The sequence below is a fragment of the Gigantopelta aegis genome, chromosome 8 (assembly GCF_016097555.1).
Source record: "Gigantopelta aegis isolate Gae_Host chromosome 8, Gae_host_genome, whole genome shotgun sequence".
Classification (NCBI taxonomy): Eukaryota; Metazoa; Mollusca; class Gastropoda; order Neomphalida; family Peltospiridae; genus Gigantopelta; species Gigantopelta aegis.
In genome coordinates, this window is record NC_054706.1 from 20,629,738 (window position 1) to 20,642,634 (window position 12,897).

General features: G+C 38.5%; 1 protein-coding gene across 4 annotated transcripts in view; it reads right to left on the reverse strand.

Moving 5' to 3' along the window:
• Positions 1 to 12,897, reverse strand: part of LOC121379108 (dual adapter for phosphotyrosine and 3-phosphotyrosine and 3-phosphoinositide-like) — a 54,713-nt gene that overhangs the window by 19,537 nt on the left and 22,279 nt on the right. For all 4 annotated transcript variants that reach the window (XM_041507583.1, XM_041507580.1, XM_041507581.1 and 1 more), the window contains exons 2-5: positions 12,256 to 12,331; positions 6,897 to 7,025; positions 4,016 to 4,149; positions 16 to 140 (exon numbers count right to left, since the gene is read on the reverse strand). In XM_041507583.1, coding sequence (XP_041363517.1) covers positions 16 to 140; positions 4,016 to 4,149; positions 6,897 to 7,025; positions 12,256 to 12,302 — 435 coding nt within the window. In that variant the 5' untranslated portion in view covers positions 12,303 to 12,331. The remainder of the gene's footprint in view (positions 1 to 15; positions 141 to 4,015; positions 4,150 to 6,896; positions 7,026 to 12,255; positions 12,332 to 12,897) is intronic.

Consider the following 12,897-nt stretch of genomic DNA (forward strand, 5'->3'; position numbering starts at 1 on the left):
TAAGCATTTGCTTACAGAAAAACCTGATGTCGTGTTATTGGCGTCTGCGGTGCTAAGTTCAGCGTGTACCGTCACTTCCTCATACAGGTCAGGCTCGGCTATATCACGTGGATAGGGGCGACACAGCAGAACGAGTTGACCTGTAAGATGACAACAAAAAAGTACAATATCACGTGGATAGAGGTGACACAGCAGAACAAGTTAACTTGTAAGATAACAACAAGTACAGTATCACATGGATAGGGGCGACACAGCAGAACGAGCTGACCTGCAAGATAACAAGAAAGTACAGTATCACTTGGATAGGGCGACACAGCAGAACGAGCTGACCTGCAAGATAACAAGAAAGTACAGTATCACGTGGATAGGGGTGACACAGCAGAACGAGCTGACCTGCAAGATAACAAGAAAGTACAGTATCACGTGGATAGGGCGACACAGCAGAACGAGCTGACCTGCAAGATAACAAGAAAGTACAGTATCACGTGGATAGGGGCGACACAGCAGAACGAGCTGACCTGCAAGATAACAAGAAAGTACAGTATCACGTGGATAGGGCGACACAGCAGAACGAGCTGACCTGCAAGATAACAAGAAAGTACAGTATCACGTGGATAGGGGTGACACAGCAGAACGAGTTGACCGGAAAGATAACAAGAAAGTACACTATCACGTGGATAGGGGCGACACAGCAGAACGAGCTGACCTGTAAGATATCAACAAGAAAGTACAGTATCATGTGGATAGGGGTGACACAGCAGAACGAATTGACCTGCAAGATAACAAGAAAGTACAGTATCACGTGGATAGGGGCGACACAGCAGAACGAGTTGACCTGTAAGATAACAAAGTACAGTATCACGTGGATAGGGGCAACACAGCAGAACGAGTTGACCTGCAAGATAACAAAGTACAGTATCACGAGGATAGGGAAAACACAGCAGAACGAGCTGACCTGTAAGATAACAAAGTACAGTATCACATGGATAGGGGCGACACAGCAGAACGAGCTGACCTGCAAGATAACAAGAAAGTACAGTATCACGTGGATAGGGCGACACAGCAGAACGAGCTGACCTGCAAGATAACAAGAAAGTACAGTATCACGTGGATAGGGGTGACACAGCAGAACGAGTTGACCGGAAAGATAACAAGAAAGTACACTATCACGTGGATAGGGGCGACACAGCAGAATGAGCTGACCTGTAAGATATCAACAAGAAAGTACAGTATCATGTGGATAGGGGTGACACAGCAGAACGAATTGACCTGCAAGATAACAAGAAAGTACAGTATCACGTGGATAGGGGCGACACAGCAGAAAGAGTTGACCTGTAAGATAACAAAGTACAGTATCACGTGGATAGGGGCAACACAGCAGAACGAGTTGACCTGCAAGATAACAAAGTACAGTATCACGTGGATAGAGAAAACACAGCAGAACGAGTTGACCTGTAAGATAACAAAGTACAGATAACAAAGTACAGTATCACGTGGATAGGGGCGACACAGCAGAACGAGTTGACCTGTAAGATAACAAGAAAGTACACTATCACGTGGATAGGGCGACACAGCAGAACGAGATGACCTGTAAGATAACAAGAGAGTACACTATCACGTGGATAGGGGCGACACAGCAGAATGAGTTGACCTGTAAGATAACAAGAAAGTACACTATCACGAGGATAGGGCGACACAGCAGAACGAGCTGACTTGCAAGATATCAACAAGAAAGTACAGTATCACATGGATAGGGGTGACACAGCAGAACGAATTGACCTGCAAGATAACAAGAAAGTACAGTATCACGTGGATAGGGGAGACACAGCAGAACGAGTTGACCTGTAAGATAACAAAGTACAGTATCACGTGGATAGGGGCAACACAGCAGAACGAGTTGACCTGCAAGATAACAAAGTACAGTATCACGTGGATAGGGGAAACACAGCAGAATGAGTTGACCTGTAAGATAACAAAGTACATTATCACGTGGATAGGGGCGACACAGCAGAACGAGTTGACCTGTAAGATAACAAGAAAGTACAGTATCACGTGGATAGGGACGACACAGCAGAACGAGTTGACTTGCAAGATAACAAGAAAGTACAGTATCACGTGGATAGGGGCGACACAGCAGAACGAGTTGACCTGCAAGCTAACAAGAAAGTACAGTATCACGTGGATAGGGCGACACAGCAGAACGAGTTGACCTGTAAGCTAACAAGAAAGTACACTATCACGTGGATAGGGGCGACACAGCAGAACGAGTTGACCTGTAAGCTAACAAGAGAGTACAGTATCACGTGGATAGGGGCGACACAGCAGAATGAGTTGACCGGCAAGATAACAAGAAAATACAATATCACGTGGATAGGGGCGACACAGCAGAACGAGATGACCTGCAAGATATCAACAAGAAAGTACAGTATCACGTGGACAGGGGTGACACAGCAGAACGAATTGACCTGCAAGATAACAAGAAAGTACAATATCATGTGGATCGGGGCGACACAACAGAACGAGTTGACCTGTAAGATAACAAAGTACAGTATCACGTGGATAGGGGCAACACAGCAGAACGAGTTGACCTGCAAGATAACAAAGTACAGTATCACATGGATAGGGGAAACACAGCAGAATGAGTTGACCTGTAAGATAAGAAAGTACAGTATCACGTGGATAGGGGCAACACAGCAGAAAGAGTTGACCTGTAAGATAACAAAATATAATATCACGTGGATGGGGGCGACAAAGCAGAACCAGTTGACCTGCAAGATAACAACGTACAATATGACGTGGATGGGGGCGACACAGCAGAACCAGTTGACCTGCAAGATAACAAAGTGCAATATCACGTGGATGGGGGCGACACAGCAGAACAAGTTGATCTGGAAGATAACAAAGTACAATATCAAGTGGATGGGGGCAACACAGCAGAACAAGTTGACCTGCAAGATAACAAAGTACAATATCACGTGGATGGGGGCGACACAGCAGAACAAGTTGACCTGCAAGATAACAAAGTAGAATATCACGTGGATGGCGGCAACACACCAGAACAATTTGACCTGCAAGATAACAAAGTACAATATCACGTGGATGGGGGCGACACAGCAGAACAAGTTGACCTGCAAGATAACAAAGTACAATATCATGTGGACATACAAGCATTGAAATAAAATTAAAATATTGTTTTATTTAATGACACCATAAGAGCACAAAAAATCACAGTTAGCTGAATGGATCCACCAAGGAAAGAAGGAAATTTTTATTTAATTTTATTTAGTAATTTATTGTAGTTGATAACAATTTGGTTCGGACTTTAGTTTTAATTTGCAATATTTAAAATGTGTGCCTACTACCCTTCTCATGTAACAAATAGTAAAGTAGTCTTCACAATACACACACACACTACATACCCACGCTATTGTTAACGATGTTTACGTCAATGTTCAATGTAATGTTCTTACCCGAATCGCCACCAACGAGGGGATTGTTACTGAAATGTGTGCCTACCACCCTCTCATGTGACAAATCATGGGTGGAGAATTACACGGTTGTATGTGCACAAAACCTCATTTTGAGAAATCGCCACTTGAAGTTTGGAGCTGCCATATTGGAGTCATAAAGAAGTCTTTGCAATAGTTTTAATATAACAAATGTGTCTTACAATATCATATTCTAGGACTGTTTACTATGTAGATAATTTTATCTTCTATCAAATAGGATGGACAAAACTCATTTTTGGAAAAATTGCAGATAGAACCTTGTAATTTTCAGGCCACGAAATACAGACACACACTACATACCCATGCTATTGTTAACAATGTTGACGTCAATGTTCAATGTAATGATTCTTACCCGATTCACCACCAATGAGGGGATTGTTACTGAAATGTGTGCCTACCACCCTTCTTGTATGACAAATAGTGAAGCTGTCTTCAAAAGAAATACACTACATACCGACGCTATTGTTAAAGATGTTTACGTTAATGTTCAGCGTACTGATTCTTACCTGATTCGCCACCAATGAGGGGCTGGTTACTGAAATGTGTGAGCAGATCCTGCAGACTTTTGAATGTTCCATGACCAAACTGGAACTCTGTGCCCGTCCAACTCACATTGAAATGCTTCACAGATTTGTCACATCTGAAATTAATAATGACAAAAATAAACAATAATGACAACAATAAACAATTAATAATGACAACAATAAACAATTAATAATAACAACCACATCATACATTTTATTGCAAGGTGATGAATTTGCTGCTCTCCTAAAACTTTCTAGGTATGGAGGGGGAGTGACCATGGCAACCCGCTTTTCCTGGTGAAGACTGTATTTACAAGTCTATACAATTTTGAATATGAGCAGGGCGTCTAGAATTTTTTATAAAATCCACTAGCCATAGGATCAGTGATTTAAAAAATTTACTAGCCATGATTAAAAATTCACTAGCCCTACTTTACTTCAAGTTAATACAATTTTACTAAATAATAGTAATAATCAGATATATGATCTAAAGAGGGAGATAGAGCTTAAAACCACTAACATTTGGAGGTTGTAGGCATCAAAATAATTCGAGAATGGTCGTTCAGGTTACCAGGAGGTTATCACATGTAAGAAAAGTTAAGAACGGTGTTTCGTTCTCGACAAAAATTTCAATGTAGTTTTGTTTCCGAACGTAAACCATTCCGGACTTTCGTGTTTCATTTTCTCGTACAAAATTGCACCGATGTTCATGTGCACTTGTGCAGTTGCAAACAATTTTGACAATCCACGTTTAAGCAGCGCCCCACTGGATAAATTTACTTTCAGATTTCGTTTCTCGTACCAATGTGGTAACCTATAGGTTACCAGGCTATATTCTGTGGTAACCTGTAAATAGGTTACCACACACAATGCTTATTTCGATACCTGGGGTTGGGTTAGGGGCAGGATATTCATATTTACAAAATAGACTTAACTGCAGCATTTGACAATGTTTTTCACTAGCCGTCGGGCATGGCAATAGTAGTTATTTACTAGCCCAACATTGAATATCACTAGCCACGGGGAGTGAGGCTACCATAATCTAGAAGCCCTGATGAGTGTGTGCTGTATATGATTAATATACTCATGGAAAAAAGGTTCTTGTGCACTAATTGAACGAATACAGAATTACATTTACTTGAAATCTGGTCAAGAAAATTTTTGAAAATGATTGGGTAATCATTCCCTTCGATAATCCATAGTAGTTCTGTCAATTCCATGTGCTATTCATGCATTATGTGCATAGTTTGCTGTATGCACATTTGGGTGACATGCTCCTGTTTGACGTCATTTTCCGTATCATTGGACCACAAAACAATTGTATGGCTTCTCATCACTCCGAAAACCACTTCAATAAATAAATTAGTAAAACAATTAAAGCTAAAAGATTGTTTTGTTTAACAACACCACCAGAGCACATTTATTTATGAATCATCGGCTATTGGATGTCAAACTTTTGGTAATTCTGACATAATATAGTCTTAGAGAGGAAACCCGCTATATTTTTCCATTACTAGCAAGGGAGCTTTTATGTGCACCATCCCACGAACAGGATAGTACATATCATGGCCTTTGGTATACCAGTCGTGGTGCCATGGCTAGAGCGAGAAATAGCCCAATAGGCCCACCGATCGATCTCAGACTGACCATGATATCAAGCAAGTGCTTTACCACTGGTCTACGTCTTGCCCTAAACGAGTCAATGATCAATGTGAACACAATACTATTTCATACTTTAGCATCACCTACAGGACTGCCAATTTCCCAAGACTGGACTGATAAAATGAACTGTGTTTGTAACCGATTCGTTCCAATCATCTTGCAGGGCTCGAACTTAACAACAACAACTGCGGTCAGGGGCTTCACCGATGGCAGGCTTTTGCTGATTTTTTGCTGATAGATAAAAATCATTGCCATCTGTTGAAGGGACTATTTTTGGGTTTTATATCTGTTGCAAAAGTTACCAATTTATAATTGCCATAGGCAGGCTCAAAATTGCTGTCGTTGAGTATTTTCTCATAGGTAACAAATGATTTGATTTTGTGTTTTTTTTAGTAAAAAAAATTAAAGTTTGTTTTGTTTAACGACACCATTATAGCACAATGATTTATTAATCACCGGCTACTGGATGTCACATTTGGTAATTTTGATATATAGTCTTAGAAAGGAAAGTCGCTACATTTTTCCATTAGTGGCAAGGGATAATGTATATGCACCATCCCACAGACAAGATAGTACATACCGCAGCCTTTGATATACCAGTCGTGGTGCACTGGCTGGAACGAAAAATAACCCAATGGACCCACCGATGGGTATCGATCCCAGACCGACCGCACACCAAGTGGATGCTTTACCACTGGGCTACATCCCGCCCCTTTTTAAAACCAAATAACAGTTGAAATTCCATTTTCATTTTAGCCAAATTAAATAGAATACGAAGACTCATTAAACATGTTAACCTGTTCATATTGGTACATGTATTTTGATAAGCTTTAAATTGCATAAACAAAATAATCATTTGTATAAATTGTCGAGGCCTCTGAGAGAGAAAAGGGATGGGACATAGCCGAGAAGTAAAATGTTCGCCCGATACGCGGTCCCATTGGGCTAATTCTCATTCCAGCCAGTGTACAAGGACTGGTTTATCAAAAGCCATGGTATGTGATATCCTGTTGTGTGATGGTGTTTGTAAAAGATCAATTGCTACTAATGGGAAAATGTAGTGGGTTTCTTTGCTAAGACTACGTCAGCAATACCAAATGTTTGACATCCAATATCCGATGATGACTACATCAATGTGTTCTAGTGGTGTCGTTAACAAAACAAACTTTAAGTGACAGAGAAAAATGAAAACAAGACAAACTTGACAGAGAGTGCGTATTCCCAGTGTTTTCCAGTCTTCGAACTTGGTCTCAGTAAGTATGTGCCGTCCGTCCCATTCTGTAACAGCATGCTCTCTGCAGTGTGACGAGTTAGGTTCGGGTGAAAAAACCTGTAAGAAAATCCATTCAAGTGAACCTCAGTAAACACAATGACATTTGGTTTTTTGAAAACGAAAAAAAAGAGAGAAAGAAATGTTTTATTTAACGACGTACATTTTATTTACGGTTATATGGCGTCAGACATATGGTTAAGGACCACACAGATTTTGAGTGGAAACCCGCTGTCGCCACTACATGGGCTACTCTTTCCGATTAGCAGAAAGGGATCTTTTATTTGCACTTCCCACCAGTTATGGATCACTGGTCGGTGCAAGTGGTTTACACCTACCCATTGAGCCTTGCGGAGCACTCACTTAGGGTTTGGAGTCGGTATCTGGATTAAAAATCCCATGCCTCGACTGGGATCCGAACCCAGTACCTACCAGCCTGTAGACCGATGGCCTAACTACGAAGCCGGTCTTTTGAAAACGAAGTCTTCGTATTAATATAAGCATGAAAATAATATAAAACCCAAAATCTGAAAAACACTGCAGGCCCTTGAATTTTTTTTATCAAAGAAAAAAGGGCAGGAACAAATTTTGAGTTGCACTAAAATCACAAAAATCTTTGAAAATTCGGATTTTCATCTTAGATAATATAAATCAAAATATCTCTTTTCCCCCCAATAGCAACCGGTGCTCCACGACTAGTATATCGAAGGCCATGGTACATGTGCTCTCTTGCCATGGTATGTACTACCCTGTCTGTGGGATGGTGCATATAAAATATCCTTTGCTGCTAATGGAAAAGAGTAGCCCATGAAGTGGCGACAGCGGGTTTCCTCTCAATATCTGTGTGGTCCTTAACCACATGTCTGATGTCATATAACCATAAATAAAATGTGTTGAGTGCATCATTAAATAAAACATTTCCAAAAAAATGTGCAGTCTTGCCTTTGGATATAAAATATCCCTTGCTGCTATTGGAACATGCATTGGGTTTCCTCAAGGAATACAGGTAAAAAATTATCAAATGTTTGACATCCAATACATGTGAAATGTGCAAATGAACGCTGCATATTGTAAGATTAGCAGATTTTTTTTTTTTAAAGTTAAAGTTTGCTTTGTTGCCACTATAGAGCACTTTGATCAATTAACAATCAGCAATTGGATGTGAAACATTTGGTAATTTGACTCGTAGTCTTCACAGGAAACATGCTACATTTTTTCATTAGCAATGGATCGTTTATATGCACTTTCCCGCAGATAGGACAGCACATACCACAATTTTTGATATACCAGTCAAGGGACACTGGTTGGGGCAGGGAAAAAACCCCAATCAGACAAAGGATCCACAAAGGAGATTCGATCCTGCCACTAAAGCACCTCAAGCAAGCATGCTCACAACAGAGCTAGATCGATCCCACCCCCTTGGGTTGTGGAGTTCCAAACAAATGTTCAGGTGATAATATATTTAATACTGAGAAATCAATTTACTGTGATTAGATGTGAAATCTTGTTTCTGATAGCAATACTACACTGTATACCATGTACATGTACATGTATGTTGTTAGCTAGAGGACCTAGTACTTACACTGAACTAATACAATGCTAGGATAGGAAGGAAATGTTTTATTTAACAACGCACTCAACACATTTTATTTACGGTTATATGGCGTCGGACATATGGTTAAAGACCACACAGATATAGAGAGGAAACCCGCTGTCGCCATTTTATGGGCTACTCTTTTCGATTAGCAGCAAGGGATCTTTTATATGCACCATCCCAGACAGAATGACACATACCACGGCCTTTGATATACCAGTCGTGGTGCACTGGCTCTAGCGAGAAATAGCCCAATGAGCCCACTGATCCTAGACCGACCGCGCATTAAGCGAACGCTGTACCACTGAGCTACGTCCCGCCTCCTACTAGAATAGGAGACTCAAATTAACAAAGTCCAAGCATAACAAACAAGCCTTTGGAGTTTTTAATCTACAAAATGTTAAATATTCAGAACATCTTCTTTGAAAAAATTTTTACCAAAGACTTTTTTATTTTTATTGTTTTGTTCTTTTTTTAAATCTACAAAAAATTTATATTCAAAATTCTTCTTCAGGAAAAGCTGACCGAATACACTAAACACAAAAGAAAATTAGCACACTATTAAATCTACAAAATGTTAAATATTCAAAACATCTTCTTTAAAAAAAAAAAAATTAACACCCACACGTAAACAAAATATTTATATTATTTATCTACAAAACATTAAAATTACATCTAAAATCTCTTCTTTGACATTTGCATACTTTTACCTTTTATTAAATTTATCTAGCTCTTTTATCTTCAGAACAAATTTACAGCCACTGTAAAATATGTAAATACCACTTGCTTTAAAAGCTGGTAGCTACTACATGTATATTGAGACACCTCTCAAAACCTGTACCTCAGTAAACCGCAATACCCTCAAACACAGATGTTATTCACGGTCTCTTTTTAATATTGGTTCAGAACTTCTCTAAACCAGGTCATACCCTTAATACTAGACTTTTACTTGGTCCTGGAGCTGTCTGTTTTACATAGTTCATACAGGCAAGGACCCATAAAATTCAAGCACTTTTCAAGGACCTACCTTATGTTTTCAAGGACCATAAATACAAACCGTAACCAGCCTTTTCGAACAATGTTTTTTAATAGAAAATGTATGTTTATATAGACAGTACTTACCATTTGCAGATAATGTTGTTAAGTTTAACATGTTTAGCATTGTAAGCTTCACAAATGTCCTTTTCTAGTTGGCAAGAATTTAAAGTTTTCCAGTAATTTAGGCTTAATCATGTTAAACTGATGTATATTGTCAACCTCCAGTAATGTCAGCATATCAGTAAAGTATTTACTCTAGCAGTGAATCTAAGTGATTCCGTGTCGTCTCGCCTGACTATTGTTTGCAGTTCTCAAAACGAGGCTATTACGCTCATCATTAATCAGTAAATCTCGGCTGAGGCATTCGGAACATAGCATTTGTCCCGGAATGGGCCGAGTACATTCGGGTCACGGAATGTCGTGAGTGCTGGAATGAAAGTACGAACACGGAAGTAAAAATGCTAAATTTCTTTCGAGATTGTTCCGTAATGTCTGGTTAAAATGACGCGCTAGTCGCACTGACATGAAATTCAAGCACTTTTCAAGGACTTTTCATTTCAAACTCCTAAATTCAAGCACTTTTCAAAGAAGGGTTTCTCCTAAATTCAAGCACTTTTCAAGACGGTGCGAACCATGTTTTAGAAGGTTGTGTGGATTTTACGATTATTGTTTGCAATTCACGGCCAATTTGGCTGAACATTCATGACCCCCCCATTGCTCACGGGACCCCATACAATATGCTATAGAAAAGTGTAAAACATTTTAATGTGATTTTTTGCCACCAATGTCACACACAATGGACTACTGTGATGTTTTATATTGAAAAGTGTAAAAAAAATTAAACCGACTGTTTGAAAAAAAATGACACACAATGGTCTACTATGTTATAAAAAAAAATTTTTTTTATTGAAATGGACAAGATAACTTATAAAAGGTTTAACTCAAATTTAAGCCAAACAAAGATGTTAGCTATTTGACAAATGTTGGGAAACGTTTACATAATAGGCTAGACTAAAGGGTATGAAGCAAGGTAAATATACAACACAGATCTAAAGGAAGGAAGGAAATGTTTTATTTAACAATGCACTCAACACATTTTATTTACAGTTATATGGCGCTGGACATATGGTTAAGGACTCAGGGAGGGAATGTAACATTTAAAAATACCTTCTGCACTAAAGTACACCAACAAGTATTACCTATATGGTATCAGTTTATGTACCAGTCATGGATCACTGGTTGGGATGGGGCAAAAAGCAATCAGCGAATAGGTCTGATCTCCTTGGAGGTTCAATCATGCGAGGGCTCTACTGACTGAGGTAAATCTCACCCTTCTAGCAGTTTTAAATGTTGATATACAAGAACATTAAAATTAGCTAGCTCTTGGTGAGAAGAAAAAAAAATCAAATTCTCTCTTAAAATTACAAAATTACAGAAACACAATTTAAAAAAAAAAAATTAGCATTATATTAGTTATTACATGAAATTATTTCACTAAATTAAAATTAAATTTGCCAATTGATTTAAAAACTTGCAACTGGCCCGGTCATTATTCAGCTTTTATAAGGATAATTAATATCTTATAATCATGGTTCTTGCATTCAATGACCGTATGCCCATGGCAATTTATTTTTACGCTTGGACTATCAGTTAACTACTTCGGCCATGCCCAATGGCAAGTTAAGAAGCAGATAACAAAATGTGACTCACATGTGTATATATCTTCTAAATTTTAATTATATATATCTGTGATATTTGTATTTTTACAGTCCTTTACACTGTGTTTTTATTATTGATGTTGATCATCACTTACTGTTTGCATTTACCATAGTTTGACACCCAATAGCCGGTGTATTTTTCCTGCTGGGGTGTCGTTAAACATTCATTCATTCACATGTGTATATGGTATACATTAAACAAACACTGTAAAGCAGACTCAATGTTGTAAACATGGACAATGAAGCATGACACCTCAACAGAACATGCCATAAAGTAACTACATTTCATGGCAGATTTATAAAATATTTTATACGACATAATAAGAAAGTTGGTTTAGCCTTTTATAACTATTTGGAGGTAGACAAAAAAAGTTGCATACTTAAATTATGTATTATTCATATACAGTGTTCCAGGATGTCATAATTGAAAGCAACAGATTTAGGTAGTCTAATTCAACTTTTCTTCAAACATACATGTATGGTAAATGAAAGGCTCAGTATATATACGGTGTAGCAGTTTTCAAATAATTACGATTCTACTTTTCACTTTGGTAATTTGACAAAAGGCAGTTTAAATTCTGCAGATATCCTGCAGGCAACCATGGATTTATCCAGGCATTCTGTGGATCCGAAAACAGGCCCATCACAAAAGAAAGTGACACTGAAAATTCCCAATTTATAAGCTAAAAATTCCCAATATACATATATTGTAATTAATCATGTACACGTGTTATAATTTTAAGATAGTTATAATTTTATTATATATTAATTTTAAATTTTTTTTACGATCCCCATCCAAACCTCACCCAAAGTTCCCTTGGCATTCCACCTCATGTCACTGGGGCTCCCTCCTAAATGGATTTTCTGGAGCCGCCACTGATAATGATTAAATTGTGCTAATTTTTCCAACTTGCAAAATATTATGTAGCAGGATACTCACTCTAGATTTTCAATGTCTTCATAACAAGACATACTATCTTGTTCCATCTTTATGTCTGTCACACTTTGTCCCTCACCTACAAATAAAGGAAAGGAATGTTTCATTAATGATACCCCGGTACAACAACTGTTCAACAACTGATCTAAAGATCAGTGTATCTATCACAAATCCACAGAAATATTTTACCTGGAAAACAGTTTCTGGCATGTGTCGGTTTGTTTTGCTTAACAAAACCACTAGAGCACATTAATTCATTAATCATTAGCTATTGTCTTGTGCTAATGACTTAAAGAGTCTTTTATATGCACCATCCCACAAACATGATAACACATACCATAGCCTTTGATATATCAGTCATAGTGCACTGGCTGGAATGAGAAAGAGCCTAATGGGCCCACTTACGGGGATCGATCCTAGCACATCAGGTGAGCGCTTTACCACCAGTCTATTTCCCACCAAGATTACAAAAAAAGAAGTTATGTTTTGTTTAATGACACCACTAGAGCACATTGATTTATTAATCAATGGCTATTGGATGGCAAATATATGGTAATTTTGACAGTCACAGAGAGGAAACTCGAAGGAAAAAAAATTCATTAGTAGCAAGGAGTCTTTTATAAATTATATGCACCATCCTACAGA